The 19,093-nt window shown below is 48.6% G+C and overlaps 2 protein-coding genes across 2 annotated transcripts in view; one reads left to right on the top strand and one right to left on the bottom strand.

Annotated features, from left to right (window-relative positions):
• Window positions 1–74: 74 nt before the first annotated feature.
• Window positions 75–18,412, bottom strand: LOC310683804 (uncharacterized protein). The gene is made up of 8 exons (XM_083454193.1): window positions 18,282–18,412; window positions 17,068–17,188; window positions 15,574–15,727; window positions 8,951–9,096; window positions 7,798–7,974; window positions 7,050–7,166; window positions 5,735–5,821; window positions 75–750 (listed from the first exon to the last, which is right to left on the bottom strand). The coding sequence occupies exons 1-8, from the start codon at window positions 18,299–18,301 to the stop codon at window positions 520–522; spliced, it is 1,053 nt and encodes a 350-aa protein (XP_083310319.1). The 5' UTR covers window positions 18,302–18,412; the 3' UTR covers window positions 75–519.
• SLC35E2B (solute carrier family 35 member E2B) overlaps window positions 18,251–19,093 on the top strand; it is a 26,605-nt gene continuing 25,762 nt past the window's right edge. Inside the window, exon 1 of the mRNA XM_083454133.1 lies at window positions 18,251–18,387. The gene's annotated coding sequence lies outside the window, so the exon portion shown is untranslated. The remainder of the gene's footprint in view (window positions 18,388–19,093) is intronic.

The raw sequence follows: 19,093 nt of genomic DNA, 5'->3' as shown, positions 1-19,093 counted from the left end.
GAAAATGCCGTTTACCTTCCCACCAGAGTGGTACCTATTTATCTACTTGCACTTTGACGTGCTTTCGAACTGCTAGGTTGGCAGGAGCAGGGACCGAGCAACAGGAGCTCACCCCATCACGGGGATTCGAACCACCGACCATCTGATCAGCAAACCCTAGGCTCTCTGGTTTAACCACAGCGCCACCCATGTCCATTCCAGCTAATCACTACTAAAACCTCTGTAAGACCTCCAGCCTGAATTTGCCTTCCAATCCCAATCCCTTTTCCTTTTCTGTCGTGCCTTTTAGATTGTAAGCCTGAGGGCAAGACTTATCTTACTACTGAGTTTTGGAAACTGCTCTGGGAGCCTTCTCCTCCCACCCATCCACCCTAGCTGCAGAGCAGGGTAAAAGGCTTCAAATAAATACATGCCAGCTGCTTAATATGAATTTGGACAGGGGGAGATAAAGTTCTTTTCACTCTGCCCAGCCAGATGCTCCAGTGAAACCCATGAGCTGGACATGATTGGTCCATGCCTTCAATCCCTGAATTCTCTGGGCTTTTCTATGTACGTGTCCGTCTGTTTTTCCTCCCCCTGGATTAATCTCCTCCAATACTCACTCCTTTCTCTCAGCCCTTGCCCAAAGCTGTGGTAGACATGGAACAACGCCCAGAACAGGACACTTTTGATCATCACAGAGATGCAGGAACAGGTGATGACAGCTGCTTCCAGCGCATAGGAACTCCCTTGTCCCCACTCTTCGATCACCTGGGAAGAAAGCACATTCCACGTAAAGAAATAACATTTTCAGAGAGAGAAACAAAAGGAGTGAAATGGGCAAGATGGACAATTGTCCCATCTACCCAACGTTGCAGCCGGGGGTGAAATGATGCACCTGCAGGAGAAGTGATGCTTGGGAAGGAAGAGGAGAGGCAATGGAGGCCCCACAACAAGTGGGCATAAAACAATCTAGAAGACAGGCTCTGGGGCAATTTGCAATGCCAGAGGAGACAGAAACATTTTGCTAGTGGGCCACTGTGGTCAAGAGTGTTGCTCAGGAGAGAGAGGTTCAAATCTCCACCCAGCACTCTTCCTCGGTCTAACCTATCTCACAGGATTGTCATGAGGACAAAATAGATTTCTCCTTGGAAGAGGGACAGAATACGTATGTAATGAATAACATGGGAAGCCAGCTGGTCCTCAGTCAGGCCATTGGGCTGCCTAGCTCAGGACTGTCCACAGTGACTGGCAGTGGCTTTCAGGCAGGAGTCTTCCCCCGCCCCCAGCCTTAGCTGGAGATACCACTGAGAACTGGACCTTCTGCAAGCAAAGTGGATGCTCTATGACTGAGCTAGGGCTTTTCCTTAACATAGGAAGCTGCCTTCCACCAAGTCAGACTATTGGGTCCAGGTGGCTCAGTGACTGGTGGCAGATCTCCATGGTTTTGAGACAGGGGTCCTTCGCAGCCCTGTCCAGAAACGCAGGGGATAAGCAGCTGCTCTGCCACTGAGCTCTGGCCCTTTCCAGAGCTACTGCCAGCATGTATGGATACAGCAGGAATGACAGGAGCTGTCCCCCCTTCCTAGCCTGGACATTGTCACTGATTCTGCTCCTGGACCTGATCTGGGATGGAAGCATGTTTCGAGGGGGCAGGCAGCAAGACAGCCAGAACTGCCACTGAAATTGGCTGTAACTTCTAAGAACTCAGGCTTGAGCTTGCTATCTCCTTCTCCCTCCCCTTCCTTTTTCCTCATGTGCTATGTCTTTTGTCTTTTTTTAAAAAAAGATTGTAAACCTGAGTGCAGTCTCAGGACTTTGTAAGCCACTCGGAGGGTTTTCAGGCTAAAGGGTAGAGTTTGAACGTCATAAGTAAATAAACAAGCAAGTAAGTAAGTAAGGCTCAGGAGAAAACATGGAAATTCCTGGGAAGAATTTAAATCATGTTACTGACAGCAACTGAGAATGGAAAGGGGAAGGGAAAGGGAAGGAAAGTGTGTATAGTTCTGGTTGCCTCAATTCAAAAAAAGATATTGTTGAGTCAGAAAAAGATTCAGAAAAGGATGGCGCAACTCTCCTACAAGGAAAGACTGCAGCATTTCATACTTTTTAGCTTAGAGAAAATGCAAGTAAGAAGCGAGGAAATAGAAGTTTATAACATTATGCATGTTGTGGGGAAAGTGGAAAGTTTTTCTCCCTCTCTTATAACATCCAATGAAGCTGAATAATAAAAGATTGAGGATAAATGAAAGTCCATCTTCATGCAACACAGTGTTAAACTATGGAGCTCACTCCCCCAGGAGACGTCCACCAAGTTGGATGGCTTTAAAAGAGGATTAGATAAATTCACGGAAGAAAGGGCTATCGCAAGATACTAGCCATGATGGCTGTGCTTGTGATGCTTCTGAACAGTTGCCGGAAGCCACAGAAGAGGGAGAGGGCTCTTGTGATCGGATCCTGATGGAAGGTTTCCCAGAATGGGCATCTGGTCAGCCACTGTGAGAACAGGATGCTGGACTAGATGGGCCGTTGGCTTGACCAGCAGGCTCACCATATTTATGAAAACTAATGACATCCCCCCCAGAAAAAAATTGTTCTAGTTTTTTGTTTTGTTTTGAATGGCAGTGAAAAACAGAACGTGGGACAGCCGCCCAACAAGAGCACCATGCCCTAAAATCTCTTGTGTTGTCTCTCTCACTTCCACCTTGGACTTGCAATCCCTTCACCTCCGCTGACCTTCTCGTCTCCCACACCCACTCCTTCCTCCCAACTAGCCAGGCCAGCTTGACCTTTCCCATAAAGCCCTGCTGCTTTCCACACAGCTGTGGCGAGAGAAGAAGCTGTCAGACGGCCGGTTTTTGAAAAGCACTGCAGTCTTTGAGATCCCTGTGCTGCTGCTGCTATAACATCAAGAAACCAACCACCCCTCTGTCTCCGAAGAAAGCGAAAAGCTTTCCAGTTTCAGTGCAGCAACCAATCCGAGCCGCTGGTGTGTGAACAATTCATTCTGAAACAGCAGGTTTCATTTCCGTTGTGTTAAGTGCCAAGATGATGGCTCCCTAGGGGAGCGATGAGATGCCAACTCTGTTCCCAAAGGATCACGGGAGTCTCATGACTGGGCTAAGTTTCTGTTGGCTGGCACAGGAACAAAGGGAGCTACCACATGCAGAGTCAAATAACTGGTCTGCCTAGCTCAGTATTGTTTACATCAGGGTTCCCCAAACTTGGGTCTTCAGCTGTTTTTGGACTACAACACCCATCATCCCTAGGTGGCAGGACCAGTAGTCTGGGATGATGGGAGTTGTAGTCCAATAATAGCTGGCGACCCAAGTTTCGGAAACCCTGGTTTTAGACAGGAGACCTCTCCCAGCCATACCTGGAGGTGCCAGGGACTGAACCTGGGAGCTTCCACTTGCAAGACAGATGCCCTACCACTGAGTTACCCAAAGAAGAGTCTGTCTTATGAGACAGACTATCGGTTAATCCAGCAGTGCAACTGCACCTCTCCTTGGCTAGAGGTAAAGATGGTGTTGCAAGGAGGGGAGGGGGTCACCCGGCCCAACCTGCCCCGCTTCAGCCAAAAAGATTCTCTGAGCAGCTTCCAAAACGAGCTCAAAGATGGCCCTTCCTTGCCCCCCACCCCACCCCTGTTCACAATCTCATAAAGCATGCAAGGAAAAAGGGAAGGGGAGGGAAGAGAGAAAAGAAAGCTCAAGCACAAAACCTTAATGCTACCGTGCCGAAGGCAGAGACCGTCCCTTCGGCTGAAAAGTGGGGCAACACAATCCAAATACACAATCTCCCGGACCTCCTGGCTTCTGTGCCTTTCGGAGAAATTATCTGTGGGTGAAACTTCTGGTGCTCTTCCCCTCCAATCCCTTGTTTATTCCTGCTGATACACGTTCAGAGCTGGCTGCCTGAGGACCGTCTCTGTGATGCATTTTTTAAAAAGAGAGAGGGTTGTTGCTGTGTCTGAATTTTCCCTGCTTTGCCTTGACCGGAAGCAAAATCCCAGGGCGCCCTGACACAGAGCGATTTCAGGAGCCTTTTGAGCACCCCGACGCTAACCCCCGGATGCCTGGCGATGGCGGGACGTGGGAGCGTTTGGCCGCAATCCTGGAATGTTCTGAGCCTGGCTTGAGTTAACCGCTTCCAAGGGCGAGCAAAAGTCATTGGAAATGTGGGAGCAGCACCGGATGGGCATCTGTAGTGCATTTTTCTCAGGGGCTTTTGGATTAAATAAGCCCAGTTAGTGGGGGGACAATAATTTATTAGTCCCACCATTTTGAGTGTTTATCTTGTTGGGTCTATTGGACCAATTCAGATGCTCATGTTAAACTTGCAATGGTTGGCCTTTTTGAGTCCTAAAGTATGCATGTTGTTGTGGAATAAGAGCCACACATTCATTCTCCCAGCCCCACTGCAACTTCTGTACAAAGAGTTGTGGGACCTAAGCTTGCCCTGATGGTACATTGAGCTCTCAGCATCCTCCCTGTGTCCCCTGCCAGCTGATTGGCACTGGGTACAGCCAAGAAGCAACAGGATTGGTGTACTAGTCAGCTCTCCCTCTCCCGCTTCTCCCTGTGTGATTGGTGCTGTTGACTACATTAAAAAAGGTAAAGGGTAACGGGACCCCTGACCATTAGGTTCAGTCATGACCGACTCTGAGGTTGCGGCGCTCATCTCGCTTTATTGGCCGAGGGAACTGGTGTACAGCTTCCGGGTCATGTGGCCAGCATGACTAAGCCACTTCTGGCGAATCAGAGCAGAGCACGGAATCGCCGTTTACCTTCCCCCCGGAGCGGTACCCATTTATCTACTTGCACTCTGATATGCTTTTGAACTGCTACGTTGGCAGGAGCAGGGACCAAGCAAGGGGAGCTCACCCCGTCACGGGGATTCGAACCGCCGACCTTCTGATCGGCAAGTCCTGGGCTCTGTGGTTTAACCCACAGTGCCATCCGCGTCCCGTTGACTACATTGCCTGCCCCCAAACAGAGGCTGAGGAGAAGGAAGGTACATGGGGAGAGCCATTCTTGTGGGTTTTCTTCCCTCAGGTAAATCGTGCTCCAAGCAGCAGTCACCAGGCAACCCAGAGTGGGGGCCCTGTATGGGTCAGATGCAGTGCACAACTTCCCCATGCCTTGTGGGACCTTCCAGGCTTAAGTGCCTGGGAATTAGCCAACGGCTAGTACACTCTCCTCTCCCTTCTCATAAAGATAAGGCACAAAACACAGTTTCCTGGTACATAGGAAATGTTAACGAAGAAACAGGGAGTTGGGTCCAATGCCCACCTTACTCAGGGTAGGCTGTCTGCAGTTAACAATCATGCCTAACCTAGGCCTATTCAGTTCAATGGGTCTCCTCTGAGGAGGACTTGGCTGGATACAGGATCTGAAATGTCAGGTTTATCCCAGAGTAGTTAGGATCACGTTGATAGTCAGTACCAGCTACTTCGATTTTGCCCATTTGTCCACACAGCCTAGACCTGAAACCATAGGGGCTAGCAACCTTCCTTCTTAAAAATGAAGCGTTAAAACAACCCAACTTTACATGGTGAGACGGCCAGTTGCCTGCACTCTGGGAACACGCAGCCCTTCCTTCAGAACAGCCCCTACAGAAAAAGGGCCCACACGAAGGCAGGCAAGCCAGGGGCTTTAACTTGCTTGCACTAGCAATCAGCATCTTGAGGACTGGAAGAATTCCCGTGCCCTTCCTTCTCATTAAATCAACAAAACCCTTGGCACCGACTTACCGTGTAGATCAGGTAGGCGAGATAAGCAACCTCGGGCAAATTCTGACTCAGAAAAATCCAGGCTAGAGGTTTTAACTCTTTTAATATCTGGGAAACAGGTGGGGGGGGGGAGAGAAATGAACTGAGTTAGCTGCACATACATTGGCTGGGTCTGCTTTAGCTATACGTACATCTAGCTTCCTCTTATCATAAGCATCCCATCAAAGGCTGTGGGGCAGAGCTAGGGCAGCCCCCCACCCTGCTTCCCCTACTGGTAAAACTAGGAGGCAATCTGAGCAAGGAGCCTTCCTCCTCCTTCCCAGGCCAAGAGGTGGCCAACCCTCACCCCCATGCTGGAGAAACCACCAGCAGCTGAACAAGGCAATGGCACTTTCAGGCAGTGGGGGCGAGACCTCCGGTCTATGAGTCGAATGTGGCCCCCAGCCCTCTCAACCTGGCCCTCAGAACTCTCCCCTGGCCCCGAGTGGTGCTGCCAGACTGAAATGTGCCCCTGAACTCTGATCATGCTTCTTTCTTGTCTATATGGAGCAGAGAGAGTGGGTACGGGCTTTTTGGGACCTGAGCTACTCCACAAAGGTAATGTTTAACTCTGTTGCCCCCCCTTTTGCCTCTGGTCCTGCCCACCATTGGCATGCAGCCCCCAGAAGGCTGCCCAGAAGGGACTGCGGCCCTCGGGCTTAAAAATGTTCCCCGTCCCTGCTTCAAAAGGGGAAAGGTGGCTCCTTGGAGCTGCAAGACTAGGCTGGCCACGATGCAGAAGGCTTTTGCAAGTCACTGAAGCAAAAGCTCCCTTTCAGGCAGTGCTTGGTTCAGGGAATTTCACCTGGCCTTGGCCTTGCCTAAATGCAGTCGAGCCACATCTGTGTCTACCTGAAGAGGCCCCACAAGCATAGCCTGCTTGGAGCCCAACTAGCACAAAAGGGGACAGGACAGACAACCCCTTTTCCCATATAGCTGTAACAACAGATTCTGGCATCTGGCAAGACAGTATCCAGGGCTCTGTGGATCCCTCAGAAATGGAACGGGATCCAATTCAGGATGCAGAGTCCAGCATCACAGAACTGTCACTATCTTTTCTTTCTAGTCCTCGTGGTTGCGAAGAGTGTGCTAGAATCTGAAGGGCCAGACGCATAATTCACATAGCTCACGCCAAGTTGCAGAACTTTGCAATTTATGTTAGTGCTTTGGCACAGAATGCTGCCCTTTCTAAAAAATAAATAAACCAGGGCCCAGCATTTCTTAGAGGAAATGTCCCTGGTTTACCCCCAGGAAATGCCCATTTGATTAAGGGGGTGGGGAGGGGAGGCGCACTCACAGCAATGATGCCACACACAACTTTCAGCCCAGCCCAGAGAATCCCAACCGCCAGGAAGATGCTGTGCAGAACTGAGATCTCACGAATCGAGGTGAGCAGCAGAACGCACAAGCAAAGCTGGAAGGCAAAAAGAGAAGTCTAAGAGGTTGCAGCAGCTGCAGACATCCCCTTCCTGTGCCCCTCAACCATTTGCAGCTCGTGGTCTGTTGTGCTGGTTAACTTGCTCACTTTCCAGAAAGGCAGGCCATTTCATGACCTGCACTGGGGTCTTTCATAGAATTGAAAGGGACCCTGAGTTTCATCTAGCCCAATCCTCCGCAGTGCAGGAATATGCAGTTGTCCCAGAAGGGGATCGAACCTGCAGCCTTGGCCTTATCAGCACCACGCTCTAGCCAACAGAGCTATCCAGGCTAGAAGGAACACTTAACAAAAATGCAGCTATTCAGGGTTCAGCCCCTCCAAACGACCATTCAGAACTGCTCTGCAATTTTAAGAAAACTGCTGCCTGAGGTCCACTGATTTCAGTGGGCCTACTCAGAGTTAAATGCAAGATGCAACACCCGTGCTACATGCTTTTTTGTAAAAACACATTTAACAAAACTCTCAATTTCCTCGGCTTTTTATTTTTATACGAGTTGCCTTGCGTGTACCTTGCAGAATAGCAGTTGAGAGAAACGCAGGAGGCATAGTTGGGGAACAGATGGGCCAAGGGATTCAGGCCGTGGTTTGGACTGAGGCCTGGGCCTACCTGAGCCTGGAGGTCAAAGGTCAGCATGGAAAAGCAGAGGTTGAGCATGAAGTATTGGGCCTGGAGGCTCTCCAAGGCCCCGCCCACCCGGAAGGCCATCATGCTTTCGGTCTGAATGAGGACAACGGCGCAGATCACGTCGAAGGCACCGACTAAAAGGATCAGGACAAAGCGGGCCTTAAGAGGGAAAATGGAAGCAAGACCGTCAGAATGGACCACACGCCCCTGCGGCAGCCGAAGAAGCTCCACCAGATTCAAGAAGAAAACGGAGACAAGTGTGAATACTGCTGATGGCTTGGCAAGAGGTTGCAGAGGAAGGACGCAGGCTGGCAGAATTTACTAGGATGCTCCACATGTAAGGTCTCACCTGCACTGCACATATAAAGCAGCACCATGCCTCTTTAAACAGTTGTGGCTTCCCCCAAAGACTACTGGGAAGTGTCATTTGTTATGAGCGCTGTGCATTATTAGGAGATCTCCCTGTTCCCCCTCAAAGACCTACAATTCCCAGAGTTCTCTGGGAAGAGGGACTGGCTGTTAAACGCCCCCACCCGGGAACTGTAGTTCTGCGAGGGGACCAGGGTCTCTCCAAACAGCTTCCAGGAGTCTTTTGATGGAAGCCAGAGCTGTTCAAAGTGCTGTGATGCTGCTTTAAATGTACAGTGCAGATGGGGCCTAAGCAATGCAACCTGAGCAGCACAGACGGAGGAATTCAAATTCCACTCGGACGAAAGATTGGAGCCTGCTCTGAACAGAGGGAAAGTCCAGACCTGCCCCTCTCCCGAATCATAAAGTACTTTGCTGCCTTTCCTAGCATGCACCATACCCAAGCCCTTTGGGAGCAAGTTTATCCCTCCGTCAAAGGTGACATGCAAGGGACTGAAGTGTACCGGTTTCAGCCGGCTTACATTTCTGCCCTCCCTTCTCGGTTCCAAACCAGTTATGCATCCTTCTAAAAGAGGGGCAGCCATCTTCTTAAACCCGGGGCGCAGCAAAGAGAGAGATTTGTTAGAAGCTGATGCAGGGACATCACAGCACACACAACCCTGGGCTGAACTCCGCTGACAACAGGCCCCAGAGTGATCTTGCACGATCTAGGAAGCTCCCGCCAGGCCCTTGGTTCAAGGCAAAGACCCAACCGCTGACCACTCACGAGCAGTTTGGGCTTCTGCTCTGCAGGCAGGACGCTGAAGTTGACGACTGAGCGCAGCATGACCAGCGCGACGGAGAGGACGAAGACGATGAGCTCCTGGCGGTTCTCTTGCAAGATGCCCCGGCTCACGTAGTAGATGCAGAAGACTGTCGGGGAAAGAGACAAATCCCGCCATCAGCCGTCTGCGCAGGGGAGAAAAAGGAGCCTTCCAAGCTGAAAGGGGAAGCTGAAGGTTGACGTCAACCTAGAAGGCATTTCTTCATTTTTTAAAAATATATATATTTAGAGTTAGGTTAGATTGATGAGGCTTTTTTATCTCCAGGGTAGAGGAAACATCCATTAATTGGCTCACCTGTCCTCCCAACAACTATCTTGTGGAGTAAGGAGCTGTTCCCTGGCTCTGAAGGCAGGGAGTGGAGGCTGAGCAAAAGGGAGGTAATCTCAAAAGCCTGCAGTCCTCATGAGTGATTTACAACTTTTTAATGTGTTTTTAAAAGCTAGCACTATCTTGAAAGAGGCACTGGGTTGTATTCAACTAAGTTATACTGGCAGCAGACCCTCTCTGTCTTCCTCTTTCCAGGGTAGAAGTTTCCTTAGGAGCCACTGACTGCTGCAACCCCAAATATCTCCAGAGAACCCTAGAAAAATTAAAGGTGTGGTTTTTCTAGGTGGGGAGTGGGCAGGAACGAACAGGAGACAACAGTAATGGTTCTGGATCGTGTCATTCATGTCGAGACATTTCTGTGTCCAAATCTGATGACAAATGGGATCCTATCAATTGGGATTCTGTCGAGACGCATCTGCCCGGCAGTTGCAGACACAGAGGGAGGAAAGCGAGATGTTTTTGTGCAGGAATATTTCTGAGCAAGGCGAACCCTGGGCCCTCCAAATGCTAAAGGTGGAGTGAGGGGGATTGGCTGACTTATCTGTCTCTTTTTTTCTTTTCCACAATGAGTAGGGAGCAGTCGAGCTTGCTATGCGGCAAGGGATTTTGAGGGTGGCAGAGTAGGAGGCAAACATATCTGACTTGGCAAACTGGGAAAGGACCAGCCCAGTGGGGGACCTTAGGCTCAGGTCCCAGGTTCTGTAGGGATGGGTAGACTCCCTGCCTGGGACCCTGAACAGCCACTGCCAGCCAGTGTGGGCAATACTGAGATAGAAGGACCAAGTTGGTTATCACCCAATTCCATATAGCACAGCGCAGGGAAATGCTTGATTGGCTTAGCAGCAATTATTTTAATATATATAAACTGGGTGCAGTCCTCTCTCGCTTTAATTGTTGGCCACCCAGATTCTGTGCGAAGAAGAGTTGCTGATATTTCTGATGGTAGAGAGCATAGCTTTCGGAGGGGGTGAATATTTTGCAGTTTCCATAACTTTAATGAAGTTTGAATCAGAGCCCTAGACTCCATAGAGCATTTGAGTAACCAAATATCATTAGGGCAGGTTCAATCGGCAGCCCTCCCTTATTGTAACAGAACTTCATCAACGCCCTAGCCGTTTCTTGTGCTTTGACTTTCAATGCCTCCATATGACACTTCCAAGAGAGGGTTTCACTAAAGAGTAAATCCAGGTATCTAAATAAGAGGGCTTGTTCTATAGCTTGGTGATTTAAACACCATTTATACCTAGGACTGTGTTTGCAAAAAAATCATCATCTTGGTCTTATCCTGTTTACAGTATGTGCAGAAAACCTGCAAGAGATTTTTGAGGCCCATTCGGGAAAATGAGAAGAGCACTAACCAAGATTCCTTGTTCTTATTAACTGCAGATACCCTCTCTATATATCAAGCTCTTATCTCTCCATTTTTGGAGATAATTGTTCAAGGAGGGGGGTGGGGAATGAGACCTAGTTGGTTGATAAGAACAAGAAATGTTTACCTTCTATGGCCACAGCCAAAATTAAATCAGTCCTAATCTAATTATTGCTTATAACAAATCTCTTGAAATGTAATTAACATTCAGCCTGGGTAGCATCAAGAGCCAACATTATGGTTATTTATGATTTTACAGTACCTATGACGGCAATTGCCTGCTCTTAGGGTGGAGCTATACTCCGCCCATATTGTTAGCATTTTATTTTTTGAGGTGATCTATGCTATCTACTGTCCCAGTCAGACTTCTAGACGCATAGCAAATACACGGGGTCTTAGAAAAAGCTCAAAAAGGTCATCACTGAACTTAAGTTTACTCAGAATTTCAATGTCTTGGGTTTTTAAGAGGTTTTCTCTCTCTTTAGGACCACATTTCTGGTTCTCACGATTGCACAGTTGTGCTCCAAAACTGCTGCTGAACCACATTGCTTTTGCGATCCTCAGGATCAGCTAAACCAGAAATTAATTTTTATCCTTACTTTTGTCAGTCAAAAATTCACTGTGCAAGGTAGCGTGCCATGGAAACTGTACAAAATGGGAGGAAAATTGTGCCGATGTTACTTTACTGCCTTCACTGTTCTCGGTTCGGGAAGCCAGCATTTCTCGGCAGAGAACATGCAGAATTGTTGTTGGAGCACAAATGGCCTCGGCCGCCGGTCGTGCCTTATGTTTGTATCTTCCTTTCTCCAAGTTCTCAGGGTCCTCTTCATTACCTACTGCACAATCGTTGCAACTGGACTGAACCCAACGCCTTTTGCATTCAAAGCAGGTATTCCACTTTTGTGTTGCAACAGAGGTGTGAGGAACCTCAGGGCCTGGCAGCCAAATGTGGCCCCCGAGGACTCTTTGCCTGGCCCTTATAACTGTCCCCAGGCCACATCACTAACCAACCTGCTATGCACCCTGCCTGTGTGCTTTGGCCCCACTGGAAAGTGCGACTGAACTGTGATAAGGTACCCTGCATGCCTGGAGATGTGTGTGTAGCCCACTGCCCCAAGTCATACCCAATGCTCTGCCCACTTTTCGCTCTGGCCCCACCTGCCACTGGCATCTGGCCCCCGGGAGGCTCCCCATAAGGGAATGTGGCCCTTGGGCTGGAAGAAGTGTTCTAACCCTGTGCCACTGTCTCTCTTTTTTTAAAAGAAAAATGGGGGTAGTGGTGTCCTAGGCTGGGCCATCAATATTATATCCAATGGACATGTTTATATGGGGAATTCCACCACGAGCTATTGGAGGATACAAATATAACCATTTAAATTTGTAATAATAATAATTATTATTATTATTATCAATGGGCCCTGCCAGGCTCGTTCTTCTCTGCCCTGCTAAAATCTCTGCCAATACTAAACAGCACCTGATGTTTTTGACCAATCAGAACCTCAGAACCTGCCGGCATTCATATTCCAACTGCCAAACATCTCAGGAGGACAGCACCTATGAAATATGCACTTTGTCAAGGGCCCCGTGGCAGATTCATGGTTTGATTAGAGAACATGAGGCAAGTAGCAGGATGTTCACGAGGGAGGAAAGGGGAAAGGGAGGTAGCAGACCTGTTGGCAGGGGAAAGGGGGAGTGTCAGTAGTGTTGTGCAGCTCCCTGCTTGCATCACAAGGTGGTTCTTGGCTCAAAGGGGCCCATGAGGCGCAGTGGTACAAAGCACGGGCGGGCAGCTTTGGGCTCTCCTCATGTTGCTGAGCAACAGCTCCCTGCAGCCCCCAACTAGTGTGGCCAACAAGCAGAGATGGTGGGAGTTGTTGTTCAGCAACATCTAGAGAGCCAAAGGTTCCTCACATCTGGTACAGAGACAGGAAAAGGCCCTAGATCAGTGGTTACCAAACTTTTTGGACCAAGGGGCACATTTTGGATTTTGAGAGAGGGATGCCAGTCACAAAATGGCTGCCATGGGGGGTGGGGAGGTGGCATAACACAAAATTAGAAAGTCCACTATACAGTGGTACCTCAGGTTACATACGCTTCAGGTTACATACGCTTTGGGTTACATACGCTTCAGGTTACAGACTCCGCTAACCCAGAAATAGTGCTTCAGGTTAAGAACTTTGCTTCAGGATGAAGACAGAAATCGTGCTCTGGTGGCGCGGCAGCAGCAGGAGGCCCCATTAGCTAAAGTGGTGCTTCAGGTTAAGAACAATTTCAGGTTAAGAACGGACCTCCAGAATGAACTAAGTACTTAACCCGAGGTACCACTGTAATAACTCCCATGGGTTCCACCAACTGGGGGCCTGCGATAAAATGTTGCAGTGTGATGTGCTTCTGTCCCAGTGCTCCATTCCCCCTCCCAGTTTTCTTTTTACCCCTGCCCACTGAGCATACACAATCCACAGTGGGTTGTTTGGGGTTTCTTTCTCCTTTTTTAAAAAAAATAAATAAATGCCCAGCTACATAACAAACTTGAATGTCACCTTTTGATTTCTATGGGCAGGTTTCACCTCTGTCTGGGGTGGGGGTGGGGGTATTAAAAAGAGCTTCACGGTGCGAACCAGGAAGCGACCTTTTCAGATGCCGAGTTGGTTCTCTCTAGCCTTTTTATATCTATGCGTCTGCTTTTGCAGCCGCCATGCCCCATTCCGCTTGGTTGTCGGTTTTTCTCTTCTCTGTCGGTTGGCATTCTGTAGCCGTTCAATACTCACTGGACAATTATGGGGGGGTTTCTGTGCCTTGGGGCATTTTTTTATTTTTAAAAAAAGTAGTCCTGCAAACCACCAAGTTATCCTGAGCCTGCTGATATGTATGGTTTGTGTGGTTTGGGCTTTGTATGTGCAAGCATGCACAACCATGTCCAAACTCAAAATGGAATGGTTATCTACTAGGGTTTTAAAGTTTGACAGCTGGATTTGGACGTAGCAAGCGGGAGGGGGGCAGGAATCCTAACCAGATTCCTATCAAGGAAATGGCCGGGCTAGAGGCGCCACCTACAGTCTGTATGTAGTATTGCCCACAGTTCCAGGACAATGGAGGTCAGAAAACAGAAAAGGTCCAAAGTCCTGGGAGATTATGCTTGGGTGGAGACTCAAAGGGCACCAATGGTTATTTTCTTAGGCCTTAGTTTTTCACCTGCAGAAAGGGAATGATCTCTGCCATGGCACTGATGTGAAAAGGAAACGATATAACAGTTGCAGGAATGCAAAAGGAGCATAGAGAGCTGTCTTATACTGAATCAGACCCTTGGTCCATTTAGCTCATTATTGTCTACACTGACTGGCAGCAACTCTCCAGGGTTTCTGGCAGGGAGTTACCAGAGATTGAACCTAGGACCTCCTGCATGCAAAGCAGGTGTTCTACAGCTCTTTCCTGTGGGATTAACAGTTAATAAGGAGGATTAATAGCATCTGGGAGAGATTAAAGTAGCTTGTCGCATTCTGCTCCATGCACACCTGGAGTCTGCTTTGCTCTATAATGCCATTTGTTGAATAAATTATCTCCACAGTTGAAGGAGTCAGGAAGTTATTTATTTATTAGATTTATATGCCACTTTACCCACCAAGGAGCTCAAGGTGGTGCACATGGTTCTCCCCATTTTATCCTCACAACAACCCTGTGAGGTAGGTTAGGCTGAGAGGCACTGAGTGCGGAGTCGAACCCTGTTCTCCCAGGTCACAGTCCAACACTCTCAGTTGGTGGCTCAGGCAACAGCAGGAGGGAGCTACTTCCCTTCTGCCTTGTTTGCCAGCTTCTGGTATGTATCTGGTTAGCTATTGGATTTTCCTCTAGAGGGGTCTTTGCCCTGATCCAGCAGCTCTCTTTTTTAATAGATTATATTTATTGTATATGTTCCTATATAAGTTATTGGCTCCCATGCCTTATACAGGACAAAGCAACCAGCCTCCGTTTGTTGAGAGTGGGGCAAAGCCTCCCTCCCGCCCTCTCACTTGTCTAGGGGTCAGAACTGAGTGGGCTTAGCCCCCCACAAGCTAAGATTCTACCAAATGTACCTCTTGACCAATGGTGGCTGGTAGGGTGAAAAGCAGGGCTGGCCAACAGTAAGGTAAAGGGACCCTTGACCATTAGGCCCAGTCATGACCGACTCTGGGGTTGCGGCGCTCATCTCGCTTTATTGGCCGAGGGAGCCGGCATACAGCTTCCGGGTCATGTAGCCAGCGAGACTAAGCCGCTGCTGGTGAACCAGAGCAGCGCACGGTAACACCGTTTACCTTCCCGCCGGAGCGGTACCTATTTATCTACTTGCACATTAACATGCTTTCGAACTGCTAGGTTGGCAGGAGCAGGGATTTGAACCGCCGACCTTCTGATCGGCAAGTCCTAGGCTCTGTGGTTTAACCCACAGTGCCACCCACGCCAAAGCCAATGACAGGCAGAACTGGTTAATTCTAATTTGGCCCTAATCCACCTCCCTGCTCAGTTCCACAAGGTTAATACTAAGACTTAGGAGGAGGAAGCTGACAGCCCAAGCCACCAGCTGGAGTGGTTCTAAGAAGACAGGCAAATGGGGGCTGGCTGAAGGCAGCTCCATTCACCTCAATGGACCAGACCTCCACTACTCTTGACCTATAAACATGCTGCCATTTGTTATATGGTTAGATTGCAGAGGGTGTCAGGCAGGCACAACCTCCACTAAGAAGGATCATGTGTGTGTATGTGTTTGTGTGCTTCCATGTACAGACACATTTCCTCTCCTACCCCTCACCTGAGGCCTCTGCAAAATATAGCCCTTCTTCCCACCCATCAAAAACATAAAACGGGCATTTTGCTGTAGAGTCCCCTCTTCCTTACCGACGCCGATCAGCTGAATGAGAGAGACAGTGAAGTCTTCGTCCTTCTGCTGAACGAGGTTCTCTATGGTTAATCCGATGACGCTCAACAGGGAGAGGATGGTGACGCAGAAATAGATCTTGACCGGAGAGGACAACTCCGACCAAGGTTTGATCTGCAATCAGAAAGGCATGTAAATGTTCTCTAAGCAGCTTTGCAACTAGGTAAAAAAACCACATGGTTTCATAGCAGCTCTGCAAAATAATCCAGTGTTGTTTTGGCAGGGTGTGTTCTTTCAAACTCCCTGCTCACATGTAGCAGGCAGGGACCTTCCCTGTATTGTTTCCTGTGCCTGAGTAAAACTTATTTGTTTAGGCAAGGCTACCCAGGCAGGTAATTTTAACAGGTATATCTATTTTCAAACTGCTTGTTTTCTTTATAGCTTGTTAAATGTTATGTCAACTGGTTTTTAAGGGTTACTTTTATCAATATTTTTAAATGATCTATTATGCCAATTACAGTGGACACCCAGTTGCGAACGTGATCCATGTGGGAGGCACGTTTGCAACCCGCAGCGTTTGCAACCCGCAACGCTGCATCTGCGCACACGTGGGTCGCGATTCAACACTCCTGCGCATGCGCTGAAACCTGGAAGTAACCCGTTCCGGTGCTTCTGGGTTCAGTGCAGTGCACAATCCAAAAACGCGCAACCTGAAGCGTCTGTAACCCGAGGTATGACTGTAAGTGGTATATAATTTTTGTTAAATAAATAAAAGTTGGGAGTTGGGGAATGGGTGAGATGGTAGTTATTGACAAAGTGGTGCCCCTGTTTTTATTCATTCATTCATTTAATCTATCTATCTATCTATATCAGGGGTCAGCAACCTAAGGCCTATGGGCAACATAGCAGCCCATGGGAGTCGTTTTACTGACCCACAAGCCGCCAGTTCAGCAAGTTCCCACGTGCTGCACTAAACTGCAGCGCCGGAAATCGCGTCTGCACAGACGCAGGCACCGGAAATCATGGGAGCGCGCGCTCACACACACCCGCAATCCAGCCCACGAAGGGGGCTCAGCGGCAGTGAACTGGCCCAGGCAAGGTAAGCCTTGCTGACCCCTGATCTATATCATGCCCTTCCTCCTGAAGGAGCTCAGGGCAGCAAACCCATCAAGCAAACTTCATAGTGCTTTTCACCAATAGGCTCTGTTTTCAGGCTTTCAGAATAATCAAGGTTTCCTGAATGATGTACATTTATGTATGTCAGGTTTCCCACCTATGCATTAGTTATCTAAATGAAGCTTTTTTAGAGAAGAGGTTTGACAGGTCCTCACCCCCAAGTGACTTTTTAAAAAATAGCCACATGGAAAACAGAGAAAGGAGGTGGGGTAGAAGCAGGAGATAAAAACCAAAGAGGGATATGTCATTACTGAAACAAACGCAGAAGGCCAGGTGTAGCTCTAAGCATGTTAAATGCAACTGAAACTAACAAGAAATCAATTGGTTCAGATACTTACAGGGCCACATGGGGTAGGGATGAGGTCTTGATGTCTTGGAGTTAGATTTGGCACCACAGAGGTTAAAACTTCATTTGGCAGGGGAGGATCTTGTGTCTCCTCCGAAGGGAAAAGGAGGACCCTGGAGGGAGAGAACAACGAAAGGATGTCTGGAGGTGAAGCTAAGTGGAAGTGTTGTGTATAGATGTGAGAAGGTTTTTGGGTTCACTGGGTAGCCTCTGAAAAACCATGGCTCCTGCCCAGCCAGTCTTTTACTGAGCTGATTTCAGTTTGAACTTCCTGATCCAACTTTTTGAATTGGAGACCTCGTGGGCATGGGGGGGGGGGAATCCCCATCAAGATGCCCTTGCTGTTAGCTAGCATAACAAGCATACTTGTGGACACCACAGGCTGTTGTGCGAGAACAGAGGCAGCTCGTTTCGTGAGACATGGCTGCAAGAACATGCATGCTTTCCCACTGCATGGAAATCTGGACCACAATGACATGCTCAAGGATGTCACGATCTCTTCCCCTATCCTGTCCGCACTTCTAAATTTCAACTGAAAGCTAAGCTTCTTTTGCTGCTGAAGTAGAAGCAACCAGGGTGGAACCTTCCCCATGTCATAGTGTGGTGTAATGGTTAGAGTGTTGGATTAGGACCTGGGATAGCAGGGTTGAAAGTGAAGCCACAACATATGACTTTGACCGGTGACAATCTCTCTTGCCTAAGCTACCTCACTGGGTTGTTGTGAAGATAAAATGGAGGGAAGCATGCATGCCTCCATGAGCGCCTTCTAATACTAAATATAATTATTACTTTTATTGCCTTTATTCATTGCATCTATTTATTTATTTATACAATTGGTCATCTTTTTTAAAAAAAACCAAGGTAACTGAATGCATCTGTATAAATTTAATAAGAAATAAATACGCCTTCAAAACAAATTCAGAATATTTGAAGGGCTTTTTTCTTTTCTTTTTTAGAAAAAGCATCTCACAATTCAAAGTTTGGTGGTGGTGGTGTGAAATGTGACGTCAACGGTCGCGGTGAGGTCGCGACGTGACGCGGCGCCGACGTCACAGCGCCTGCAACACTTCAACCACTTTAATGCGGGCCAGAAGGAGAACTCTCAGGTCCAGACTGGTAGCTCCACCCTCGCACCCAACCGCCGCCCTTCCCCGCCCCCCTCGCGCTCGCTACGAGTCCCCGCGAGGCGCAGGCGGCGGCAACTACCTCGTGTCGGGAGGCTCCATGGCGACAGAGTCAGTTACATGGCCCGACGGGGAAGCGAGTGGGCGCCAGCTCCGCTTCCAGGCCTCAGGCGCCTTTTCGGGAGCGGGTAAGCCATAGAGACACTTGGCCGAAGTCCTAGACCGGCAAAACTTCCGGTAAAAACAGGAAGTGTATGCTCCCCTTCCGTAGCTCTTCGCTGTCGCTTCCTATGTAGAGACTTCGTGTTGAGAGTTCAAAGGAGGAGAGCCCGTAGAGATATAAAATTTTAGAGTGACGCATAACGAAAGCACAACTTGGACTTCTGGGGGTGGGGGAAGCAGAAACTTGTTTTTTTAAAAAAATAAAAAGCCCCCTTTCACTTTTAAAAAGTTTTATTGTAGTGGGGTTTAAAAAAAAGAAGAAGTTGCCGTTTTGATCATCGCTTCGTATGGATGAAGAGGTGCCTGGTGTGATGCAAACCCTCCACTTTTGACTGGAAAGTTGATTTGTTGTTGTTTAGTCGTGTCCAACTCTTCGTGACCCCATGGACCAGAGCACGCCAGGCACTCCTGTCTTCCACTGCCTCCCGCAGTTTGGTCAAACTCATGTTGATAGCTTCGAGAACACTATCCAACCATCTCGTGCTCTGTTGTCCTCTTCTCCTTGTGCCTTCCATCTTTCCCAACATCAGGGTCTTTTCCAGGGAGTCTTCTCTTCTCATAGAATCATAGAGTTGGAAGAGACCACGAGTCCAACCCCCTGCCAAGCAGGAAACACCATCAGAGCACTCCTGACATATGGTTGTCAAGCCTCTGCTTAAAGACCTCCAAAGA

This window comes from Podarcis tiliguerta (assembly GCF_965153285.1).
Source record: "Podarcis tiliguerta genome assembly, chromosome: 8".
NCBI classification, from domain to species: Eukaryota; Metazoa; Chordata; class Lepidosauria; order Squamata; family Lacertidae; genus Podarcis; species Podarcis tiliguerta.
The sequence above is the reverse complement of the archived record's forward strand: the minus strand, read 5'-3'. Positions and strand labels throughout refer to the sequence as shown.

Bases quoted from the DNA above. Each gene is read 5' to 3' on its own strand.
- LOC310683804 (XM_083454193.1), bottom strand. From the start codon at position 18,301: ATGGAGCCTCCCGACACGAG. The intron at 7,167-7,797 runs GTAGGCCCAGGC...TTTGCCTTCCAG, and splicing joins CCTTTGACCTCCAGGCTCAG to CTTTGCTTGTGCGTTCTGCT. The intron at 751-5,734 runs GTAAGTCGGTGC...CTTTCTTCCCAG, and splicing joins TCGCCTACCTGATCTACACG to GTGATCGAAGAGTGGGGACA.